Source organism: Bufo gargarizans, chromosome 2 (genome assembly GCF_014858855.1).
Source record: "Bufo gargarizans isolate SCDJY-AF-19 chromosome 2, ASM1485885v1, whole genome shotgun sequence".
NCBI classification, from domain to species: Eukaryota; Metazoa; Chordata; class Amphibia; order Anura; family Bufonidae; genus Bufo; species Bufo gargarizans.
Genome location: NC_058081.1, coordinates 92,485,889 through 92,511,885, shown reverse-complemented (window position 1 = coordinate 92,511,885; position 25,997 = coordinate 92,485,889). Strand labels below are relative to the sequence as shown.

The 25,997-nt window shown below is 44.4% G+C and overlaps 1 protein-coding gene across 7 annotated transcripts in view; it reads left to right on the top strand.

Annotated features, from left to right (window-relative positions):
- The first annotated feature begins 216 nt into the window (after positions 1-216).
- Positions 217-25,997, top strand: part of TACR1 (tachykinin receptor 1) — a 282,790-nt gene continuing 257,009 nt past the window's right edge. For 3 of the 7 annotated variants that reach the window (XM_044279305.1, XM_044279304.1, XM_044279303.1), the window contains exon 1: positions 239-936. In XM_044279305.1, the coding sequence (XP_044135240.1) occupies positions 551-936 (386 nt within the window). In that variant the 5' untranslated portion in view covers positions 239-550. Of the gene's footprint in view, positions 937-25,997 lie in introns of all 7 variants that reach the window. The other 4 variants (XM_044279306.1, XM_044279307.1, XM_044279302.1 and 1 more) reach the window with 4 other exon arrangements.

Genomic DNA, 25,997 nt, shown 5'->3' with positions numbered 1-25,997 from the left:
AATGCATATGCCAAGCACAAGCTTCACAGTGATGAAACGGTTAACACTTCCACAGAATGATGTCTCACATAGGTGGGAAGAAGGGGTGTAGCCTCATGAGGATGGGTGACAGTCCTGTGTCCCTCACCATATGTCTGTGCCTGTGGAGCCGGGCTCAGCTCAGCAGCCTCGGTGGCCATGCCCACTGTCACTAGCGCCCTCCCCTCTCAGTGACACTGACTTTAAATCCCTTCTCAGCCTCTCATAGTAGTAGAACTCTGGAAACATGAATTGCAGAGAAGACACTGGCAGAAGAAGGGGCATTAGCACCAGTGCTCAGTAAGCTGGAGCCCCCTGCACATCTCAGACCTGAGGCAGCTGCAGCACAGCAGTGATATCCTTGTCCTCCAGATCCTTCTCTAGGAATTCCTCTGGATGCCTGAGGAGCACCACAGCTGCCCATGGAACCTGTCCTGCCCAACGTAACCACCATCTCTGGCTGATTCTACCTGGGCTCTAGGCTCTAATTATTTTTGTATTTCTTCTTGGAGGCTCTCCTTAGACTTTAACCATGAATTTCACCATACAGAATGATTCTGACATTAATTCCACAAATGTCACTGACAATGTGGTTAACCCCTTCCTCCAGCCACCCTGGCAGATAGCCCTCTGGGCTGTAGCCTATTCCATTATAGTGATTATCTCTGTAGTTGGGAACATCATTGTCATGTGGATCATCTTAGCCCACAAGAGAATGAGGACCGTCACCAACTATTTCTTGGTCAACTTGGCTTTTGCTGAAGCTTCTATGTCAGCCTTCAACACTGTGGTGAACTTCACCTACGCCATCCATAACCACTGGTACTATGGGCTGATCTACTGCAAATTCCATAACTTCTTCCCCATATCTGCTGTGTTCACCAGCATCTACTCCATGACAGCCATAGCACTGGACAGGTGAGTCCTCCCTCTAGGGATCATTGCTTTAACTGGGACTGAAAGGAAGATTATCCAGAAAATGTGCATTGTAGGGATTCAGTATGTAATATTCAAAGAAGTTATGTTAAGTATATATATATATATATATATATCTTACTACAAGCTTCATTGTGCTGTGTGTGCATGTATATCCATACTGTATGTCACCAGCATAACACAACTGGTCATTCTACTCTCCGAGCTGCATTTTTTGCGTTTGCTAATTACTAACTGGGTTAGGAGAATGCAGAATGTTTGAGAGATAGATAGATAGATAGATAGATAGATAGATGAAACATATATCATATAGGCTAAGTATATGTTCCAGATATAGGGCACAACAGTTGTCAGACAGTGCTTGGAAATAGATAGATATGAGATAGATAGATATGAGATAGATATAGATAGGTAGATAGATGGATAGATAGATAGATATAATAAATAGATAGAGATTTGAGATAGATAGATAGATAGATAGATAGATAGATAGATATGAGATGGATAGATAGATAGATAGATAGATAGATAGATAGATATGAGATGGATAGATAGATAGATAGATAGATAGATAGATAGATAGATAGATATGAGATGGATAGATAGATAGATAGATAGATAGATAGATATGATAAAGATAGATGGATAGATAGATAGATAGATAGATATGAGATGGATAGATAGATAGATAGATAGATAGATATAGGTTTGAGACAGATAGATAGATAGATAGATAGATAGATAGATAGATAGATAGATAGATAGATATGATAAATAGATAGATAGAGATTTGAGATAGATAGATAGATAGATAGATATGAGATAGATAGATAGATAGATAGATAGATAGATAGATAGATACAGATTAGAGATAGATAGATAGATAGATAGATAGATAGATAGATAGATATAATAGATAGATATGAGATCGATATAGATATGAGATAGATATAGATAGGAGATAGATATAGATAGGAGATAGATAGATAGATAGATAGATACAGATTAGAGATAGATAGATAGATTGATAGATATAATAGATAGATATGAGATAGATATAGATAGGAGATAGATAGATAGATAGATAGATAGATAGATAGATAGATACAGATTAGAGATAGATAGATAGATTGATAGATATAATAGATAGATATGAGATAGATATAGATAGGAGATAGATAGATAGATAGATAGATAGATGGATAGATAGACAGACATCATATAAGCTAACTGTATGTAGCAGATATAGGGCACAACAGTTGGCAGAGTGCTTGGAAATAGATGATTTTGACTCCTGAGAGGCGGAAGAGAAGAGCATGTAAGGGAATCGGGCATGGACATACATATGTCTTTCAGAGCCAAAGGATTGCATAGGGTTTGAGGTTTATATCAGGTAACAGGCTGGCGGTCTGTGATTCCAGCTGTTCAGAGGACGTCTTTGCGTCATGTAGTGATTTACAATATCATAAATGAAACATATAACAGATGCTAAAGTATGCGGTACAGTGTGCAGTCTATGATGGTAATATCTGCTACTCAAATAAAAAACACAGATGTAGCAGAGCCACTTCTGTCAATGCCAAAGCTGAGTTTATGTGACACAGCTCTAGTGGACAGGACCATTTGCTATCTGTGGTTTTACATAGGACTGCATGCATGCCCAATGCAATAGTGTAACAACAATGTAATGACAAATTCAACTCTGCTATATCTGTACTGGAGGATCGTGTGTGAGTGAGACCTTCTGTATAGGTGACTTCTCACTCTCTGAGACACATTTTTGGCACTTGTCATCGTGACGTTATGAACATGTTGTATGAGCTGTAAGGAAGATTGTGCCTCTCGGCCATGTCATAGGTGGTCTTCTGTACCTGGGTATAGGAAGTAATTCCCGTGATTCCCTCATGTATGCCGTCTGAGTGCGCTGTCGGTGTAATGCTATAATGTAGGGAACGGTAAGGACTTGGACAGTGCTCTGAACAGAGTCATTCCTGGCACATTGTTACAGCCCCCCTGCTCTTTCCATTCACAACATCTGTATTCTGCAAACAACTCTTACCTTTCCCAGGTGTCGCCCTTACGAGGTATAGACAGGGAAATCGCTTCTAAGGCACTTCCCGAAGATAATCTCCATTTCCATCTGTCTGCGTTTAATGCTTTCCTTCGCAGAGATGGTATGAAGCTTCTGTCCACTGCCCCAGCCCCTGTATCTAAATACTGGAGCTGGTGCCAGGCTGGCACCTGACGCCCGTGTACATGCCCTACCACCCCCCTGGCTATATCCTGGAGATAAGTGTATATACTGTCTTTACTGGAGCATCTGAAGTTAGTTATTTGATACGTTTGACATTATCCTATCAGATCTGCAGGCAGCGCAGTTATTCATAACTTCAGCTATGTGTGATTTATGCCATAGGCAAGGAGCTTTGCATGACAGACATCCGTCGTATGTACGTGTCAGCCAGTGTGAGTGTGTAATCCATTAATATAGATGTGAAGATGCCATAAATCTAACTGTGCTGCGCCTTCAAGTAAGATCATAGGTTCAAGTTTGGCGAAACTGCACTAATGTATTAGGCAATTGCTTAAAAGACCTTCCCTCAATGTTTTCCAGGATGACGTACAATGATTTTGCCACGTGACCAAGGATCAGCACGTCTGTGGTTCTCTCAGATCCACAAATCCGCAAAACACGGACACCGGCAATGTGCGTTTTGCAGACCGCACATCGCCGGTACTAATAAAATTGCCTATTCTTGTCCGCAATTGGACATGATTGAATAGGACATGTTCTATTTTTTTCGGGAACGGAAATGCGGACCCTAAAGTGCGGGTCCGAATTTCCGGATTCGGGTCGCTCATCGTGCGGCCCCATAGAAATGAATGGGAAAAATGCGGAACAGAATGGCAGACGTGTGAATGGGGAATTGTAGAGTTTGGTTAGTGCTGAGTCCATGAGATGTTCTACAAGGAGCACCCAATGTAAGGCAGTCTATGTGCGTAACCCAGGTGCCAAGCTGGTGGGATCTGTAAGCCCTCCGACAGCTATCCTCCGGGACCTTCCCGCAAACATGTATGCTCAGCGAGCTGACCATCCATCTCTGTTCCAGTAGGAGAGAAACTCTGGCAGCAGCTTACTAATGGATTGGGCATGCTGAAAGCCAACCTGCCCAAAAGGTTTCTGTTGGTGGACAGTTGGGAGGCCTTCATACACATGATTGTCAATGGCCAATTTCAGCAGAATTTGCTGAGTTGAATCCAACGTGTAAGGGAAGCTTTAGGAGGAGTGCGAGAGTCCTCGGGGTGTGTGTTCTGGTAAATAAGTATTATCTCGTAGAGTTATTAAGTGATAACTGCCAGGCGAACGCTGCTATCAATACACGCCAGCCACGAACTGTGCCCTCATCACCGAGCAGCGTCTTGTGTGTTCAAGTGTGCGAGTAAGATAAGCTGCATCTCCACGTATCTGCATATCATGTCCGAGGGTTTCTGTACAATGTACTTTCAATGCGTGTGTTAGCGAAACACTGTGTTCTTGTATTGCGTCTAGTCGATTATCTACCTGCCTAGGAGGAATGCCCGTGCACCATGGAGAAGAAAAGTCATAGGCATGGTTATGCATACACAGTGAGCACAGACATCCAAACAGATGCCGACGTATTTGTGTACGCACCCTCCTTATCATGCGAGTCTATAACATCACTAAGTAGTGTATGTCAATGATGCTGCCATACTATACACATAACTAATGCCGCAATACACTACACGTAAATACTGCTGTCATACTTTACTAATAGGTAATGCTGCCATACAGTATGGCGACAGACAGATTGTCCCTGTTAACAGTACCACCAGACACACCAGCACTGACAGCGAAGTGCACCCCTAAGTAAAGGCGGTTTTACACGGGCCAGGGAGAAGCCGATCGTCGGGAAGGAAGCAACCGTCATCTGCTCGCTCAGTGAAGACCTCTGTATTTACATGCAGCAATCTCCCAAACAGTATGAGAACGAGGGACCGCTCATTCTCATACAGCTGCCCTGTTTCCTGGCGGCAGATCGCTATTTAGACCGCACAATCTGCTGCCCAGAAATGATAATTGAGGTGCCTGCATGAACGACAGGCAGGGTCGGGACGACACAGAGGCTGGGGAGGCTCCAGCCTCAGGGCGCAGGCCAGCTCCCCAGCCTCTGGGCGGCAGGCAGGCCACTGACCACGTCGCTGCTGCTGCCACGCCTGGAGGACGGAGGGAGTAGTGAGCACTTGGCACTGACTTACGTGCTCGCTCCGCCTCCTGGCTCGACCGCTTCGCTGCTCTGGTCTCTACTCAGTCGCGTACAGCGCGCACTTTGACCTGACGCGCTGCACGCAGTCAGGTCCCATGTGCGCCCTCTGGAGACCAGGAGCAGCGCGGACAGCAGCAGGCAGCAGCACAGCACTGTGTCACGACCCAGCCCAGGCCCCAGCAGGGATAGAGCGTGAGAGTCTGCCCTGAAGTGAAGTAAGATAGTTTTTAAATAAAGATAATACTCTAATATTCTTTTCCGTCTGATCTGAGGTCTGATGGGCTTCTGAATGGGGTAAAATTACAAGGAACACCCCGAAGGCGGGGGGTTGGGGTGGATGATGATTAATAACAAACATACATATCTAAATGGCGGGGGGGGGGGGGGCTTGACTTGAGTCATCTACTGATCAGTGATCATCAGAGCATAAGAGCTGCAGGAATATGGGGGGGGGGGGGCGCACTTGGGCAGCTCAGCCTCTGTTGGTGGTGGACCTTGTCCCAGCCCTGACAACAGGATCACCCGAGGAACGAGCACTTAATTCATCAGGTGTTGGTGGCACATTTAGACGGACAGATTGTCAGGAACAAGTGTTTGCCGAAACGTTCCTTCCCGATAATCTGCCCAATTATTGCCTCGTCTAAATCCACCTTAAGGTGGTGGCAGCAACAACGGAGGTGTGATGGAGGAGATCTGTAGTGCGAGGGTGGTGGAAGCAACAGCTGTTCCAGGAGTCATACTTTAGCCTGAAGCCTATGAGGCTGAACGGAGGGGCTCCTATGACCCACATTGAAAGTCCTGCTGCCTGGCGCCCCCTGCAATTTTGCGCCTGCTCCCCCACGCTATGCCACTAGCTTTGTGTGGACATCATAGCCCGCCTTCTCCCGTAGCAGCTAGTCACCATTCACTAGCTCATTAGAAAATGACAATTAGAGATGGGAAAATGGCTGAAAAACACAGAATACAAGTCATGACGTAATGCTTGGATATAGTGCTACTCCTCAGCTATGGGGATTACTGGAGTACTTAACACTGCCTCCCTCAATGGTCATGGACCACATCTACGAATTTCTCACAACTCACCTGAAAGGACAGGTATGCTTTTTGCCTTCCTTAAAGGAGTAGGCTAAAGATTGAAGTGTATTACCTAGCATAGCAGAACAGTTTTAACCTTGGGCCAGCCCCTTAGAGGGATTGCACTGTATCAGGATATGTTCAGTTAATAGAGGAGTTCCTTTGATTACGGTCTCCAGCATTATATAGACAACCCATACATTTGAGTAAACGGGGTGTAGTGCCTAATTTCCCCTGTGGTGGCGCTGCAGGGAAATCCATCACTTGTCAGGTCAGTCCATTACAGCTGATCGATGATCACTCCCAGCAGATGGATGTTTTTTGATTAGTTTATTGTCAAGGGACTGTTCTTACAAATAGGAATTGTCCAAAGCTAACAATCCCTGTAAAATGCACGGCTTACTGATGTGTATGGCCCATATGAATGTAGACAGGTAAGCGCAATCAGATATCATATTCCGTACCCTGTATACTCATAGATGCAATGTATGCGCAGACACAGAAGCACATGTATATCATCAGCGAGGACAGGCTGTCTGATACAATACTCTCCGCAGCTCTGTGCCTCACTTAATCTCTTTAACTAATGAAATTGGTCTTTTTACACGAAACTGGTCTCCAGAGGAAGACTTGTTTAACCCCTGGAAGGCGGGAGCAGCTAGTCAGCAGGGCAGCAGAGCAGAAAACAAATCTTTAAAACGGTTTACCTCCTCAATATATAGTTATCCGCCTCATTAATTTGTGTAATTCTGGGGGGGGGGGGGGGGGGTAGGATCCATTGTATCTTGGGTTGGGAATCTCTGAATGTATAGGGGCACTGTACACTAGGGGGGCACAGTGACCAGCGCTATGTCTGACAATGTGCACACATCTGTTCCCTGTTAGTAGGAGATTTATAATCTGTCTTCAAGGGATCTCGCTGCTTAGAATATTTGACACTGTCTTTTCGTCGGTTTGCACTCCCTAATATTGTATGTGTAGCAGTAGGGTTTATTAATATTTAATTTTCATAAGCGGTAAGCCATAATGAAAGCTGCTTTAACATTCACTGACTTTATTACTGGAGCTTCTGTGATGTCAGCAAGTACCTCGGCGGAGCGATCCGGTTCTGCAATATTAAGATCCAACAGATATTTTTACAAAGGGACCAAGTGTAAACCTTTATCATCAAATGGGATCTAAAGGATTCAGTTCTGAGAAGGATGTATCTGTCAGTAATGTGGTGAAGTGGCCCCCTCTGGTGGTAACTATACTGCCGCTCTGAGGGCCACTTGCAGATGTAATATGGTGAAGCCCCCTCTGGTGGTAACTATACTGCCGCTCTGAGGGCCACTTGCAGATGTAATATGGTGAAGCCCCCTCTGGTGGTAACTATACTGCCGCTCTGAGGGCCACTTGCAGATGTAATATGGTGAAGCCCCCTCTGGTGGTAACTATACTGCTGCTCTGGGGGCCACTTGCAGATGTAATGTGGTGAAGCCCCCTCTGGTGGTAACTATACTGCCGCTCTGGGGGCCACTTGCAGATGTAATGTGGTGAAGCCCCCTCTGGTGGTAACTATACTGCCGCTCTGGGGGCCACTTGCAGATGTAATATGGTGAAGCCCCCTCTGGTGGTAACTATACTGCCGCTCTGGGGGCCACTTGCAGATGTAATGTGGTGAAGCTCCCTCTGGTGGTAACTATACTGCCGCTCTGGGGGCCACTTGCAGATGTAATATGGTGAAGCCCCCTCTGGTGGTAACTATACTGCCGCTCTGAGGGCCACTTGCAGATGTAATATGGTGAAGCCCCCTCTGGTGGTAACTATACTGCCGCTCTGAGGGCCACTTGCAGATGTAATATGGTGAAGCCCCCTCTGGTGGTAACTATACTGCTGCTCTGGGGGCCACTTGCAGATGTAATGTGGTGAAGCCCCCTCTGGTGGTAACTATACTGCCGCTCTGGGGGCCACTTGCAGATGTAATGTGGTGAAGCCCCCTCTGGTGGTAACTATACTGCCGCTCTGGGGGCCACTTGCAGATGTAATATGGTGAAGCCCCCTCTGGTGGTAACTATACTGCCGCTCTGGGGGCCACTTGCAGATGTAATGTGGTGAAGCCCCCTCTGGTGGTAACTATACTGCCGCTCTGGGGGCCACTTGCAGATGTAATATGGTGAAGCCCCCTCTGGTGGTAACTATACTGCTGCTCTGGGGGCCACTTGCAGATGTAATGTGGTGAAGCCCCCTCTGGTGGTAACTATACTGCCGCTCTGGGGGCCACTTGCAGATGTAATATGGTGAAGCCCCCTCTGGTGGTAACTATACTGCTGCTCTGGGGGCCACTTGCAGATGTAATGTGGTGAAGCCCCCTCTGGTGGTAACTATACTGCCGCTCTGGGGGCCACTTGCAGACGTAATATGGTGAAGCCCCCTCTGGTGGTAACTATACTGCCGCTCTGGGGGCCACTTGCAGATGTAATGTGGTGAAGCCCCCTCTGGTGGTAACTATACTGCCGCTCTGGGGGCCACTTGCAGATATAATGTGGTGAAGCCCCCTCTGGTGGTAACTATACTGCTGCTCTGGGGGCCACTTGCAGATGTAATGTGGTGAAGCCCCCTCTAGTGGTAACTATACTGTCGCTCTGGGGGCCACTTGCAGATGTAATGTGGTGAAGCCCCCTCTGGTGGTAACTATACTGTCGCTCTGGGGGCCACTTGTAGATGTAATATGGTGAAGGCATCTGTGTTGGTCCCACTTCATATGCCAAGCGCACATGTAACAGATCACTAAGTGTCAGAGGGACAAATCTGCTGACAGATGCCCTTTAAGGTTGGTTGAGACCACTTGGAAAAAAAATTCTGGGACCTGTATCCCACGGACCCCTTACTCTAGCCATATAAAGGCGAGCTGGCTATGTATGCACATTGTTTTCTCCTCTGGGATGATGGAGGCTGCTAAGTGGTGGAGGCCTCTCCAGCAGCAGCCTCATTTATTAAAACAGTAAAACAACCAACAAGAGCTTGACTTTAATTTTTTTAAAGGGGGCCTGTCAGTATTGTTGACCATGCTAATTTGCTGATGCTGACAAAGGCTGGGGAGAACAGTAGAAACACACCTTTTATGGAGCTTTTTATTATCAGGAGAAGTGCAAATATGAAGTTTTATACTGCCAGGTTCCTCTCCTGCAAGTGTCCAAGAGGGGGAAGTGCTCTCTGCCTTGAGTAGTTTCACCACCCCTCTTCTTTGAGTGACAACTTTAGCATCCAACCAGAGGACCACTACAGCTCTCACTCAGTTCAGAGGGGCTGTGAATCACTTCAGCTGAGGTGGGGATTAGCTGCCACGGAATTCCAGCAGATATGCTGCAGATTTTCCCGTCATGTGTGGCCATACCCTTAAAATTATTACATTTTAAATTGGTAAATCTTTTTTTTTCACTGGTCTAAAAATTCCAGACCATGATGCTCTTCAGAATAATGTAGAACCTATGCAGATGCTAGACCATTGTCCAGAGTGAAGTCAAGACATTGTGGCCTTCAATCACAGGGGCTAAATGTGCGCCAGTTTCAAGGGTTGTCTGTGCTTTGTGCAAGCTTAAAGGGCTTCTGTCACCCCACTAAAGTGATTTATTTTTTTTGGGCTGGTGAAATTAGTTATATTGCGATATATCACAATATAATTGTGTCACTTACTTTGATCCAGCAGTTTCTTCAAAAAACGAAGTTTTATAATATGTAAATTCGGTCTCTAACAGCAAGTAGGGCGGCTACTTGCTGCTAGCTGCTGCAGAAATCCGCCCCCTCGCCGTGTTGATTGACAGGGCCAGCCGGGATCTCCTCCTCCGGCCAGCCCTGTCTGCATTTCAAAAATCGCGCGCCTCTGTTGATTCGGCGCAGGCGCTCTGAGATGAGGAGGCTCGTCTCCTCAGAACTCCCTCAGTGCGCCTGCGCCGATGACATCACCGAAATAGAAGACGTCATCGGCGCAGGCGCACTGAGGGAGTGCTGAGGAGACGAGCCTCCTCATCTCAGAGCGCCTGCGCCGAATCCACAGAGGATCCACTGCTGGATCAAAGTAAGTGACACAATTATATTGTGATATATCGCAATATAACTAATTTCACCAGACCAAAAAAAAAATATCACTTTAGTGGGGTGACAGAAGCCCTTTAAAGCACAGAATAGGTGAGAAATGTTGGGTCCGAGGGGGTATGACTGATGGGGCCCCTACTAATTGCTAGAATGCAGCTAAGAGCTTGAACAGAGAGGGGTTAAACATGCATCCTGCCATTCCATTTTAAGTCTCTGGCATTGGTGAGAAGCGCTGTTGGACCAGTAAAACACTTCTCACCTATTCCGTGGCTTACTTTGGAATAAATGCATATTTCGGCTGGCGCACATTTAGCCTCTGTTCTAAGACCACATTGTCTTGACTTCACTCCAGACACTGGTCTAGCACCTTCATAGCTTCTGCATTATGCTGAAGAGCATCATGTTCCTGAATTGATAGAATAAAAACACATTTTTCATTAAAAAATGCAATCATTTTGACCAACAGATTTGTCTAAACATCCAAAATTGCAATGCATGCCTTCACATTTATCTTGCTTGTTTTTTGGAAAATCAGTCTCTAATTAAACTAATTATGCTGCGGTATCTACAGCAGTTTACAAATAAAGTTATTCACAGTCTAATTAGATTGTTTTCTATGAAAATCCATGGAATTATGTCATTATCATCGGGGATAGTGGGTAAAAGGAATATGTTATAGTACATTTTTCTACAGAAAAAAACGATATAACAGAACCTTATCATATATACATACAGTATATTCATACATACCTGATTGTATTAGGGAAATATAGACAATAATAGAAGAAAGGTTTAAGTGGACATATTAGCCCCTATATATAAAAGTAGTTCTCCGGGCCACAGATATTGACGACATCCTCAGAATAGGTAATTAATATCAGATCGGTTGGGGTACCTGGTGCAATCAGCTGTTTCGAGCTGCTGCGGTGCTGGAGTCTAGACAGTGTACGGAGTATAAGCAGGAGGCACCAGCGTGCAGAAACTCAGCTCCTATTCACTTGAATGGGAGCTGTGCTGCAGTACCCTAGCATGGCCACTACACAGTGTAGGGAGCTGTCTGCCTCCAGCTCAGTATAATTTCTTTTCCCAAGGCTGCCTGAAATAGGTGATTGGTGGGCGTGCTGGGTGTTGGACCACATTATCAAATACTGATGACCTATCCTGTGGATAAGTCATCACTATATGTAGCCCAGAGAACGCCCTTAATCTATAGGCTGGGTTTCCGTGATCAGGATTTTGATGCAGGAACGGATCATAAATGAAGGGCAAATATGACGAAAAGACTCATTTAGAATCTACTTGTGGCTTTGCGTTCAAAAACTGCACCTGGAAACTTAGCTGTACTCAAGCTTTTGGCATCTGGTTGACTTTAAAAGGGTTTTCCAGCATTTTTTCCAGTCTATGGTACATGTGGAAAAAACATACTAACCTGCTCCCCGCCACTACATTCTGGCTCCCTTCACTGATCTTCTAGTCCCCGTCTGTAAACTTTGAGATGGACAGGGTCATATGCACTGCTGCAGCCAATGACGGTGTTCAGTGGTGACATATCGTTAAGTGGTACATCAGTGCCGGTTCACTTGTCACCACTGGGGCCAGTCTTTGGTTGTTGCAGAACATGTGACCATGGAAGTTTACAGATGTTGACTGGAAGACCAGTGAAGACAGTTGAAATAAAGCAGTAGGGAGCTGGAAAATGGTGGTAGGGAGCTAGAACAGAGCAGTAGGGAGTTAGAATGTAGCAGTAGGGATCTAGAAAGTAATAGTAGAGAGCTAGAATAGAGCAGTAGGAAGCTAGAACGTAGTAGTAGGGAGCTAGAATAGAGCAGTAGGAAGCTAGAAAGTAGTGGTAGGGAGCTAGGATGGAGCAGTAGGGAGCTAGAATGTAGCAGGGAGTTAAAATGTAGCAGTAGGCAGCTAGAAAGTAGTGGTAGGGAGCTAGAATGGAGCAGTAGGGAGCTAGAAAGTAGTGGTAGGGAGCTAGAAAGTAGTGGTAGGGAGCTAGAATGGAGCAGTAGGGAGCTAGAATGTAGTGGTAGGGAGCTAGAAAGTAGTGGTAGGGAGCTAGAATGTAGTGGTAGGGAGCTAGAAAGTAGTGGTAGGGAGTAGTGTTGAGCGCGAATATTCGAAAAGCGAATTTTTTTCGCGAATATCGCAACTTCGCGATTTCGCGAATATTTCGAATATAGTGCTATATATTCGTAAAAACGAATATTCTTTTTTTTTTTTTTTCACAAAATTACAGTACACATATAATTGATTGTTTCCCAAAGGTCCAACAGCTCAGATCTTACTCACATTGCCTAGAAAGTGATTGAGGCGCGAATCTTCGTAAGGCGATTTTATTAGCGCACATGCGAATATCGGCACGTCCCAGAACAGAGGCAAAGGGCTTTGCATTCATACATTAGTGAATTGAGTTGCGAATCTTCGTAAGGCGATTTTATTAGCGCACATGCGAATATCTACACTTGTCCCAGAACAGAGGCAAAGGGCTTTGCATTCTTACATTAGTGATTGAATTGAGCTGCGAATCTTCGTGAGGCGATTTTATTAACGCAAATGCGAATATCTACACTTGTCCCCAGAACAGAGAGGCAAAGGCCTGTGCATTCATATAGTATAGCACCATATTCGCGAATACGTAGAACTTCGTAAAATTCGATTTACGAATATTCGTATTTTTTATTTTACTTTCCACCTTACAGATGACATTGATCTGTACTCTGTCAACTACTGTCATCACCCCCCACTGTATCTCGATTGATTCCCAAAAGTCCAAAAGCTCAGATCTTACTCACAGTGCCTAGAAAGTGATTGAGGCGCGAATATTCGTAAGGCGATTTTATTAGCGCACATGCGAATATCGGCACTTGTCCCAGAACAGAGGCAAAGGGCTTTGCATTCATATATTAGTGAATTGAGTTGCGAATCTTCGTAAGGCGATTTTATTAGCGCACATGCGAATATCTACACTTGTCCCCAGAACAGAGAGGCAAAGGCCTGTGCATGTGCATGTATATAGTATAGCACCATATTCGCGAATACTTCGAACTTCGTAAAATTCGATTTACGAATATTCGTATTTTTTATTTTAGTTTCCACCTTACAGATGACATTGATCTGTACTCTGTCAACTACAGTCATCACCCCCCACTGTATCTCGATTGATTCACAAAAGTCCAAAAGCTCAGATCTTACTCACATTGCCTAGAAAGTGATTGAGGCGCGAATCTTTGTAAGGCGATTTTATTAGCGCACAGGCGAATATCAGCACTTGTCCCAGAACAGAGGCAAAGGGCTTTGCATTCTTACATTAGTGATTGAATTGAGTTGCGAATCTTCGTAAGGCGATTTCATTAGCGCACATGCGAATTTTGCATCTCATAATATGTATTATGCGATGCGAAAATTCGAATTATCGCATATGCGAAATAATAACGAATTTGAATATTCGCGAATATTTTACGAATATTCTTTCGAATATTCGTGAAATTTCGCGAATTCGAATATGGGACATGCCGCTCAACACTAGTAGGGAGCTAGAAAGTAGTGGTAGGGAGCTGAAACGGAGCAGCAGTGAGCTGGAACAGAGCAGCTGGGAGCTGGAACGGAGCAGCAGTGAGCTGGAACGGAGCAGCAGGGAGCTGGAATGGACCAGTAGGAAGCTGTAACGGAGCTGTAGAAAGCTGGTATGTTTTTTTCCCACAGGAATGGCAGCATGGGGTTAAATAAAAAAAAAAGTTTGGCAACCCCTTTAAAGATGCATTGAACATGCAATTCTCGCCGTGGATACAAGTATCTTGCGCTGCAGACCCGTTGTACTAGCCGTCACTGGGAGTCACTAGCCTCTCAGACAATGATGGCTTTTTATGTATTCATCTTCCAAACTTATGGTGGGAAACCCCGTTTAAATTCATGGACTGTTCCCATAATTATTTCAACATTGATTTTACTGTGAAGTTATAAAGTGTTTCTATTTTAATATTTGTAACTTCTCCTGGTACAGCAATTACTACTTCGGAGATTTGCAGTCCGGTAAGGGTTAAGCACGCACTGACATGTCCTTGTCACTTAATCACTGAGCCATGCTGCAGCATGGTGTTTGAAAACCCTAAGGCAGTTACCATTTTGGTTTTCTTGTTAAAGCCTCACCAATCAGTCTCAATTGTAGATGTCTATTTCACTGGTATATGGCGCCTTGTTAAAAGTTTCTCCAAGTCTGCACAGTTCACATTGTTTAGTGTCTGGCTGTAAATTGCAAGGCTAAATATGCAATCAATGTTAGCAGGGCAGGCACATGATAGCTAAGGTAAAGTCTGCAAAGAAAAATTGGGGGTCAGTCAGCACATCCAGTGCGCAGGTGCGTGTTGCTATGGCTGAAAACTCTGCAAACCAAATAAAGTTCAATAATGCCAAAATAATCGAAAAATATTCTGGTGCTAATACTATGCTAATAAATTTGAGATGCTTGGCAAATCATTTTGTACAAAATTATTTGGGCCCGTCTACCAAACGTCAAGGCGATCTCAGTAAGACGGGAACCTAACACTAAATACCACATTAACTGGTGACATACTGGCCTCCATTACATTCAGGGAATGCAGGTCCCACATGCATGCCGAGCCCACATTATATTATGCCTCTTATGGTGCCAAAATGGCCTCCATTATATTGAGGGGATGCAGGCTCCTCATGCATGCCGAACCCACACTATATAATACCTCTTTGGTGCCGGCCTCCATAAAGCTGCAGCCTACTCTACCAGTATGTATTGGAGGCCATTTGGCACTAGGTAAGGTGGATTACAGAGTGGGCTCAGCATGCTAGTGGAACCTGCATTCCTTGAACAAAATTGAGGCCGGCACCAAAGAGGTTTTATATAGTGTGGGTTCGGCATGCATGAGAAGCCTGCATCCCCTCAATATAATGGAGGCCATTATTGTACTTCATTTGATTTGCAGAGTGCTGCTGCATTGTATGTTTTTTTTGCCTAAGGTAGAGTCTAGATGCAAGGTTTGAAAAAGCTGGGTAAAATGATATACTGGAATAGTAGAGCTGAGAGAGTGCAGTAGAGCTGCGCAACTAATTATATGATCTGAATCCAGTAATATAAGGCCAGTCTCACACATTTCAACTTTGGTGCATTTAAAGTTAATTTTTTAAGCCCATATTTAGATTAGCGCAAAATGGAAATATTATAACTTTTTCCCTGTTTAGCAGATTTGAGCATTTACAAGAAGAGCCCAACCATGCAGATTTCTGACTACCTCCCAGTACTGTAGTTGTAGCAATGTTCTCTCTCACTTTTAGCTTTAGTTCTAGCAGTGTCCCTTACCTCCCTCCAGCCTTCCCTGTGTCCTGTGAGTCACAGAAGTGCCACTTCATTAACCAGTAGTCACAGCAGTGCCCCTTCTTTAACCAGTAGTCACAGCAGTGCCACTTCATTAACCAGTAGTCACAGCAGTGCCCCTTCTTTAACCAGTAGTCACAGCAGTGCCCCTACTTTAACCAGTAGTCACCGCAGTGCCCCTTCTTTAACCAGTAGTCACAGCAGTGCCGCTTCATTAACCAGTAGTCATAGCAGTGCCACTTCATTAACCAGTAGCCACAGCAGTGCCCCTTCATTAACCAGTAGTCACAGCAGTGCCCCTTCATTAACCAGTAGTCAGAGCAGTGCCCCTTCATTAACCAGTAGTCACAGCAGTGCCCCTTCATTAACCAGTAGTCACAGCAGTGTCCCTTCATTAACCAGTAGTCACAGCAGTGCCCCTTCATTAACCAGTAGTCACAGCAGTGCCACTTCATTAACCAGTAGTCACAGCAGTGCCACTTCACTAACCAGTAGTCACAGCAGTGCCACTTCATTAACCAGTAGTCACAGAAGTGCCACTTCATTAACCAGTAGTCACAGCAGTGCCACTTCATTAACCAGTAGTCATAGCAGTGCCCCTTCATTAACCAGTAGTCGCTGCAGTGCCACTTCATTAACCAGTAGTCGCTGCAGTGCCACTTCATTAACCAGTATTCGCTGTAGTGCCACTTCATTAACCAGTAGTCGCTGCAGTGCCCCTTCTTTAACCAGTAGTCACTGCAGTGCTCCTTCATTAACCAGTAGTCACAGCAGTGCCCCTTCATTAACCAGTAGTCACAGCAGTGCCCCTTCATTAACCAGTAGTCACAACAGTGCCACTTCATTAACCAATAGTCACTGCAGTGCCACTTCTCCCTAGCATTTACATCAGTGCCTCCTTACCCCATCACAGTCACAGCATTACTCCCTCACTTTTAACAGTGGTCAGTGATCATTATCCTTCTCATTGTATAATAAAAGCTGCTACTTATACTGTACGCTCTGGATTTCACTTCTTCAGAATTCTCCAGATATCTGCTGTTTATCTGCGAGGCCATTCCCCCTTTTATAATCAATTTGAAAACAGAATCAATTCGTGGAAAACAGTGTATTGATGTTCATCTATCTATATCTATATATATATATAGAAATGGAAATTCAAGGCAGCAGTCCTGATAGTAGATTGTGTGGGTGCCGGCGGTGGAGTCACCTTGCCAAGGTGTATCATATAGAAAAAAGAATGACACCGCAGCACATCCGTTTAGTGAAAAAAGTGGGACCCTTTATTCACCTATGCGACGTTTCGGTCCGCTTGCTGGGACCATTATCAAGCAAAGATAATTGATAATGGTCCCAGCAAGCGGACCGAAACATCGCATAGGTGAATAAAGGTCCCACTTTTTTCACTAAACGGATGTGCTGCGGTGTCATTCTTTTTTCTATATATATATATATATATAGAGACGAAAAAAGTCGGACTGCACTCCAAAATGATGGTGAAATAAAGTGTTTTAATCACCCATAATATGGCAACTTGCGACGTTTCGGCTCACAAGAGCCTTCCTCAAGCAAAGAGACAGTGAAAATGGAAGCATATATAGGTATAACAAAGGTATAGGACCAATCACATTGAAGTTACAATCAAGGTACAATTACATACATCTGCTGTGAAAAACAAAGTGCATGTGCATAAAGTGACATGTGCCATGTGATCTACATTCACAGGGACAAATCCCTTAACGTAGAAAAATATAAATGATATATAAGTGTTGGCAATAAGAGACAAGTTTAAAACTGTGTCATAATAGTGAATAATAAATAATAAATACGGATCGCAGAAATCAGGCCTTCAGAAGTTGTAGCGTCCACATAGACCATCGTGTTGGTTGAGCGTCTCTATCTCTATCGTGCGCATGTCCAGATCTACGTCATCGTATGAGTCATGGTGCAAAGGGTATGGCGCATGCGTTCTATGATATCTAACGAACGTCGCCATATTGCTTAAGGGAAAATTGCCCTATAGTTCTATGTATATACATAGTCCATAGATGGGAGCTGTAAAGATGTAGAAATATATATACAAATATAGGGCCGCAGTAGGGATCTCCTACATGTGTCAGCAGAAGGATCGGGATCCCGCCCCTCCGGGAGGGACACCGAACCTGGAGGGCCGCAGGTGTCGAAGCGAGACACTTCCATGAATCACATCGACATCAGCAGCCAAACCGCATAAATAAAAGCAGCCATAGAGGGAACATCCCTCCACATCATCTAGCAGCATCGCATCCAAGAAAGAATAAAAGACATAATAATCCGCAACTAGATTACAGATCTGGACTTGCGCAGAGAAGAGAGAAGGATGATGTCAGCACTGGTCTGTGTAGCTTCCAGAAGGACATAATTCTCGGACCCGTATCCAATATTATGTGTGTTAAAACCATCTAAAAGGCAAAGAGAGAATACATATATTAATGTATATAGATATCAAATTACAATACTATATTATTTTTTCACAATTCTCTTGCACTATCATACATTAATGAGGAAGGTATCTCACACAAGAAGGAAAGGGAAGCGGGCCACCAATCAAAAGGCTCTCACCTAAACTCAACGTTAAGACCTCTAGGGTACAAGCTATCAAGTTCATAGATCCAACGCAATTCTTTTTTCTTGAGGATTGCTGAACGATCACCCCCTCTCCTGGGAAGTGAAATTTGATCAACAATCCAACACCTGAGGTCACGCTCAGTATGTTGAAGGGATCCAAAGTGTCTCGCAACTGGCAAGTCGGTGCGTTTCTTCCTTATGGAATTTCTGTGATTGTTTAATCTCAGTTTCAATTCTGTTGATGTTTCACCAACATAAATTAGGTTGCAGGGGCAGGACAGAACATAGATTACGTATGAGGAGGAACAGGTCAGATGGAATTTGATAGGATATTCTTTATTAGTGAATGGATGCACGAAAGATCTAGACTTGCAAATATAGCGGCAATTGACACAACTGAGGCAGGGATAACATCCCAGCCCCAGCGGTGCCAGTGTCCGCTGTATACTAACCTTCTTGGGGCCGACATCTGCCCTCACTAAGCAATCCTTAATATTTTTGTTTTTCCGATAGGATAGAAGAGGAGGGAATTTAAACTCAGGTACATCCTTAATTGATCTACTCAGTAGATCAATTAAGGATGTACCTGAGTTTAAATTCCCTCCTCTTCTATCCTATCGGAAAAACAAAAATATTAAGGATTGCTTAGTGAGGGCAGATGTCGGCCCCAAGAAGGTTAGTATACAGCGGACACTGGCACCGCTGGGGCTGGGATGTTATCCCTGCCTCAGTTGTGTCAATTGCCGCTATATTTGCAAGTCTAGATCTTTCGTGCATCCATTCACTAATAAAGAATATCCTATCAAATTCCATCTGACCTGTTCCTCCTCATACGTAATCTATGTTCTGTCCTGCCCCTGCAACCTAATTTATGTTGGTGAAACATCAACAGAATTGAAACTGAGATTAAACAATCACAGAAATTCCATAAGGAAGAAACGCACCGACTTGCCAGTTGCGAGACACTTTGGATCCCTTCAACATACTGAGCGTGACCTCAGGTGTTGGATTGTTGATCAAATTTCACTTCCCAGGAGAGGGGGTGATCGTTCAGCAATCCTCAAGAAAAAAGAATTGCGTTGGATCTATGAACTTGATAGCTTGTACCCTAGAGGTCTTAACGTTGAGTTTAGGTGAGAGCCTTTTGATTGGTGGCCCGCTTCCCTTTCCTTCTTGTGTGAGATACCTTCCTCATTAATGTATGATAGTGCAAGAGAATTGTGAAAAAATAATATAGTATTGTAATTTGATATCTATATACATTAATATATGTATTCTCTCTTTGCCTTTTAGATGGTTTTAACACACATAATATTGGATACGGGTCCGAGAATTATGTCCTTCTGGAAGCTACACAGACCAGTGCTGACATCATCCTTCTCTCTTCTCTGCGCAAGTCCAGATCTGTAATCTAGTTGCGGATTATTATGTCTTTTATTCTTTCTTGGATGCGATGCTGCTAGATGATGTGGAGGGATGTTCCCTCTATGGCTGCTTTTATTTATGCGGTTTGGCTGCTGATGTCGATGTGATTCATGGAAGTGTCTCGCTTCGACACCTGCGGCCCTCCAGGTTCGGTGTCCCTCCCGGAGGGGCGGGATCCCGATCCTTCTGCTGACACATGTAGGAGATCCCTACTGCGGCCCTATATTTGTATATATATTTCTACATCTTTACAGCTCCCATCTATGGACTATGTATATACATAGAACTATAGGGCAATTTTCCCTTAAGCAATATGGCGACGTTCGTTAGATATCATAGAACGCATGCGCCATACCCTTTGCACCATGACTCATACGATGACGTAGATCTGGACATGCGCACGATAGAGATAGAGACGCTCAACCAACACGATGGTCTATGTGGACGCTACAACTTCTGAAGGCCTGATTTCTGCGATCCGTATTTATTATTTATTATTCACTATTATGACACAGTTTTAAACTTGTCTCTTATTGCCAACACTTATATATCATTTATATTTTTCTACGTTAAGGGATTTGTCCCTGTGAATGTAGATCACATGGCACATGTCACTTTATGCACATGCACTTTGTTTTTCACAGCAGATGTATGTAATTGTACCTTGATTGTAACTTCAATGTGATTGGTCCTATACCTGTGTTATACCTATATATGCTTCCATTTTCACTGTCTCTTTGCTTGAGGAAGGCTCTTGTGAGCCGAAACGTCGCAAGTTGCCATATTATGGGTGATTAAAACACTTTATTTCACCATCATTTTGGAGTGCAGTCCGACTTTTTTCGTCTCTACAAATCTTGGGTACAGCCGTTGCCCTCTGCTGGACTTTGCACCCGCAACCCGGTTGGTGCTCCCGCTGGACTTTTTCTTCTTATATATATATATATATATATCTCCATATATCGATCCAATCAATCTATATAATATCAATGTATCTATCTCAAAGCTATCTAATATCTGTGTATTCATCCGTCGATCTTTCTATCTATAGTATTATCTATCTATTATCTGTCTACAGTATCATCTATCTATCTATCTCCTTATATCTATGCAGTTTTAACAGTATCTACTACCCATAGATGAACCTGTCTTTTCCCACTGACTATTGCTCTCTATATAAGGAGTAATAGTAGAAATTAAACTGGTTCCAGCAGGGCAGCCGTAAAATCCCTCCCCATTAGCGGTGTGTGTCCTGAATGCATAGAGTGTTATTACACCGCACAGATTATATGTGAGCGCAGACATTACTCTATAACTTGCCAATTCCCAGCACCAACTGTAGCACCTGGAAAATGTCCTGTCTCTTCTCCGCTCTGTTATTATGAAAGCAGAGAGAAGTTATTATTATTTTCTATCACTCCGGAAACAACAGTGAAATGTATACTGAAGTTAAGTGGGTATCCAGCGGGGGTGAAGGCATGCTGCCGGCAGCCGAAACCCGCCATCCACAACCGAGATTGTATCTCTGTCTTTACCATCTGTTCTTCTGCTGCATTTCTACTGCTGAGAACTCAATGGGAGATTGTTTGGGGAATAATATTTTATAGAAGAAGTTTTACTAGAAATTGGGCATTAAAGTCGTTCTTGCAAATATTGACTTTAGAAATAGAAGGACATGTGAAATTTGATTGCTTAAAGGGAACCTGTCATCGACTTTATACTGCCCATACTAATGGAAGCTAATGGAATACTAATGGAATTTAAAAGTTAAAACTAATTGGTTGCTGAGAACCAACATCACAATCATTGCAGACTGGGCTTGGAAAAGAGTCACGGCCACCTGAGAAGAGTCATGGTTATTAGTGTTAATCGAGCACCAAAGTGCTCGGGTGCTCGAGTAGAACACTTTAGGATGCTCGGGTGCTCTACAGAGCACAATGGAAGTCAATGGGAGAACCAGGGCATTAAACCAGGCACCCCCTGCTCTGAAGAGGGGAGGGTGTTTGGTTCATAGGAAAAGATCAGAAATTGATGGAAAAAACAAAAAAATAGTTCAGGAACAGCATGGGGAGGATGTCTGGATGCATATTGGACTCCCAGGTCGCTACTGGGTACGATGTTGTCTGAGTAGTACGCCACTTTTACAGACTGACAATAATACGCACCAAACCAAAGATAAAATCGATTTTAGAGGAAAAATTGTTAGGAAACATTCTTTCCTGTATATTTACTTGTATATAAAGTGAAAGTGCTGCTAAAAATGATAAGGAACCGGCACTCCGATACACCTTTTATTACACATAAAGGAGGACATCATACACACCCTTGAATTATTATCTAAAAAGTTAGGGGTGAGGACCTGCTGCTGATCTGACCATCTAAAACATTTGGGGTGAGGGTCTGCTGCTGATCTGACCATCTAACACATTAGGAGCGAGGACAGCTTAATAAGCATGTTGATATGATACAGGAGGAGGATGAGAAAAGGAAGATGAACCATAAGCAGCTTAAGTCAGGGCAAATACTAGCTTGGGAAACTGGTTGGGAAACCCTGGTATCGTTGACTCCAAGGTTAGTATATAAAATGAGAATGCTCGGACTGGGAGAAAACGTCTGTATGTGGGTAAGTAACTGGCTCAGTGATAGAAAACAGAGGGTGGTCATTAACGGTACACACTCAGATTGGGTCACTGTCACTAGTGGGGTACCTCAGGGGTCAGTATTGGGCCCTATTCTCTACAATATATTTATTAATGATCTTGTAGAAGGCTTGCATAGTAAAATATCAATTTTTGCAGATGACACTAAACTGTGTAAAGTAATTAACACTGAAGAGGACAGTATACTGCTACAGAGGGATCTGGATAGATTGGAGGCTTGGGCAGAGAAGTGGCAGATGAGGTTTAACACTGACAAATGTAAGGTTCTGCACATGGGAAGGAATAATGCAAGTCACCCGTACATACTAAATGGTCAAACACTGGGTAACACTGACATGGAAAAGTACCTAGGAATTTTAATAAACAGCAAACTAAGCAGTAAAAACCAGTGTCAGGCAGCTGCTGCCAAGGCCAATAAGATAATGGGTTGCATCAAAAGGGGCATAGATGCCCGTGATGAGAACATAGTCCTACCACTTTACAAATCTCTAGTCAGACCACACATGGAGTACTGTGTACAGTTCTGGGCTCCTGTGAACAAGGCACACATAGCAGAGCTGGAGAGGGTCCAGAGGAGGGCAACTAAAGTAATAACTGGAATGGGGCAACTACAGTACCCTGAAATATTATCAAAATTAGCATTATTCACTTTAGAAAAAAGACGACTGAAGTAAGATCTAATTACTATGTATAAATATATCATCAGGGGTCAGTACAGAGATCACTCCCATCATCTATTTATCCCCAGGACTGTGACTGTGACGAGGGGACATCCTCTGCGTCTGGAGGAAAGAAGGTTTGTACACAAACATAGAAGAGGATTCTTTACGGTAAGAGCAGTGAGACTATGGAGCTCTCTGCCTGAGGAGGTGGTGATGGTGAGTTCACTAAAAGAGTTCAAGAGGGGCCTGGATGTATTTCTGGAGTGTAATAATATTACAGGCTATAGCTACTAGAGAGGGGTCGTTGATCCAGGGAGTTATTCTGATTGCCTGATTGGAGTTGGGAAGGAATTTTTTCCCCCTTAAGTGGGGAAAATTGGCTTCTATCTCAGTTTTTTCCCCCCTTTCTCTGGTTAAACTTGCATGATAACAGGCCGAACTGGATGGACAAATGTCTTTTTTTGGCCTTATATACTATTTTACTATGTTACTATGTATATACCCTTTTTTGTGATAGAAGGGGTGCATGGGAATACTGTGTATTCAATACACCATAAAAGCCACATTTGAGGGGAACCTGTCATGTGGATATTTGATTATAATCGAACTAATTATATACAATCATTAACTGCTAAAAAGTGCCTTAGATGTATTCACTTACTGGTGTGACAGATGGTTACCTCATAATATACACACAAAGATGCCACATGCCGCAAGCTGATTTGAGTCCAGCGTGATGTCATTGAGTCCAGCGTATATTTAACTCAGAGCTATAGCCACTCCCCTGCCCACCTGCTGCTGATTCATATGGGAAAAAACTGTCAATCAGCAGCAGGTGGGCGGGGAGAGTCAGGAGCTCATGAATATTCAGGACTCATCATTATCAGCTGGAGCTTTTCAATACAAGATGTTGGCAGATTGACTGGGTCAATTAAATGAAGTGACCTAGCATTTTGCTAAGAGAATCAGTCACTTATTTATGTTGCCTTAGTTAGGACACCATAAAACTGATGACAGGTTCCCTTTAAAGTACCTTTATGTTCAGCGGCTTTCCTCTGGTGGAGTGGAGAAGTCAGGGGCAATCCAGGCCTTGCTCATTTTCATAAGTGTCATCCTGTCAGTATTTTCAGTTGACAGGCGGATGCGCTTATCAGTTATTATGCCCCCAGCAGCACTAAATACCCGCTGTGACAAAACGCTGGCAGCAGGGCAGGACAGCACCACCAAGGCGTAGAGAGCCACTTTGTGCCACGTGTCCAGGTTGGACACCCAATAGTTGTAAGACACACAGGGATCACTGAGGATGCTGACACGGTCTGCTACGTACTCCTTCACTATCAGGGTAAGGGTGCTGGTGGGGTGTCATGAAACTGTCCCAGGCCTTGGAGAGTGTTGCCCTGCCTCTGTTGGAACTGCTGTGTGTTCCCCTCATCTCCACTCCTCAGTCTCCCAAGGAACTATGTACTCTGCTGCCAGCGTTGTCAGCTGGAAATTTTTGGAGCAATTTTTCCATAAGGACCTTCTGGTATTGCACCATTTTGCTCGTCCTCTCCACCACAGGGATAAGAGATGAGAAGTTCTCTTTGTAGCAGGTGTCGAGAAGGGTGAACAACCAGTAATCGGTGTTGTAAAAAATGCGTATAACGTGAGGGTCACGGGAAAGGCAGCAGTCAGCCATGTGTGCCAGAGTCCCAACAGACAAGACTTCGCTGTCCTCATCAGGAGGATGACTCTCAATCTCATCCTCTTCCTCATTTTCGGCCCATCCACGCAGAACAGATGGAATAAACCTGCTATGGGTACTATCCTCTAGCAGACGCAACCGTCTCCTGCTCCTCATCCTTATCCAATTTGCGCTGAGAAGACGAAAGGAGGGTGGTCTAGCTATCACCCTGTGTACTGTCTTCCCCCATTTCCACCTCTTCCACATGCATAGCGTCCGCCTTAATTGTGAGCAGCGAGCGTTTCAGTAGACACAAAAGTGGGATGGTTACGCTGATAATAGCGGCATCGCCGCTCACCATCTGTGTTGATTTCTCAAAGTTGCGTAAAACCTCACAGAGGTCAACCATTCATGCCCACTCCTCGCTTCTGAAGAGCGGAAACTGACGGGAAAGGCGACGACCATGTTGCAGCTGGTATTCCACTACTACCCATGCTGCTCACAAAGCCTCGCCAACATGTGAAACGTGGAGTTCCAGCACCCGCTCACTTCGCATATCGGTGAGCTGGCAATTGCAAGCACTGCTGCAGTGTTGCCAGACCGGTGGCAGCTGTAGATGACTTTCGGAAATGGGCACACACGCGGCACACCTTCACCAGTAGCTCAGGCAAATTTGGGTAGGTTTTGAGAAACCGCTGAACCACTACGTTGAACACGTGGGCTCCAAAGCAACTACTAAATTACAGCCATTATCAGACACAACCATGCCTGGTTCTAGGTTGAGTGGTGAGAGCCACAGCTTAGTCTGGTCCCTAATCCCCTGCCATAGCTCTGCAGCGGTGTGCTGTTTGTCACCTAAGCAAATTAGTTTCAGCACAGCCTGTTGACGCTTCCCCACTGCAGTGCGACACTGCTTCCAGCTACTGACTGATAGCTGACTGGTGCTGCCAGATGAGAGTTCAGAAGTGGAGGTGGAGGAGGAGAGGGGGGGGGGGGGGGTTACAGCCACTAATGTAGGTGGTGGTGGAAATCCTGATGGGAGTAGGGCCCGCAATTCTTGTCATCTGTGGCACCGGTGCCATCCCAGGGTACGACTCGCTCCCGGCCTCCACAACAATTACCCAGTGTACTGTCAGGGAAATGTAGCGTCCCTGGCCAAAAGCACTTGTCCATGTATTAGTCGTTAAGTGGACCTTCCCAATAACTGCATTGGTCAAGGCACGGGTGATGTTACGGGAC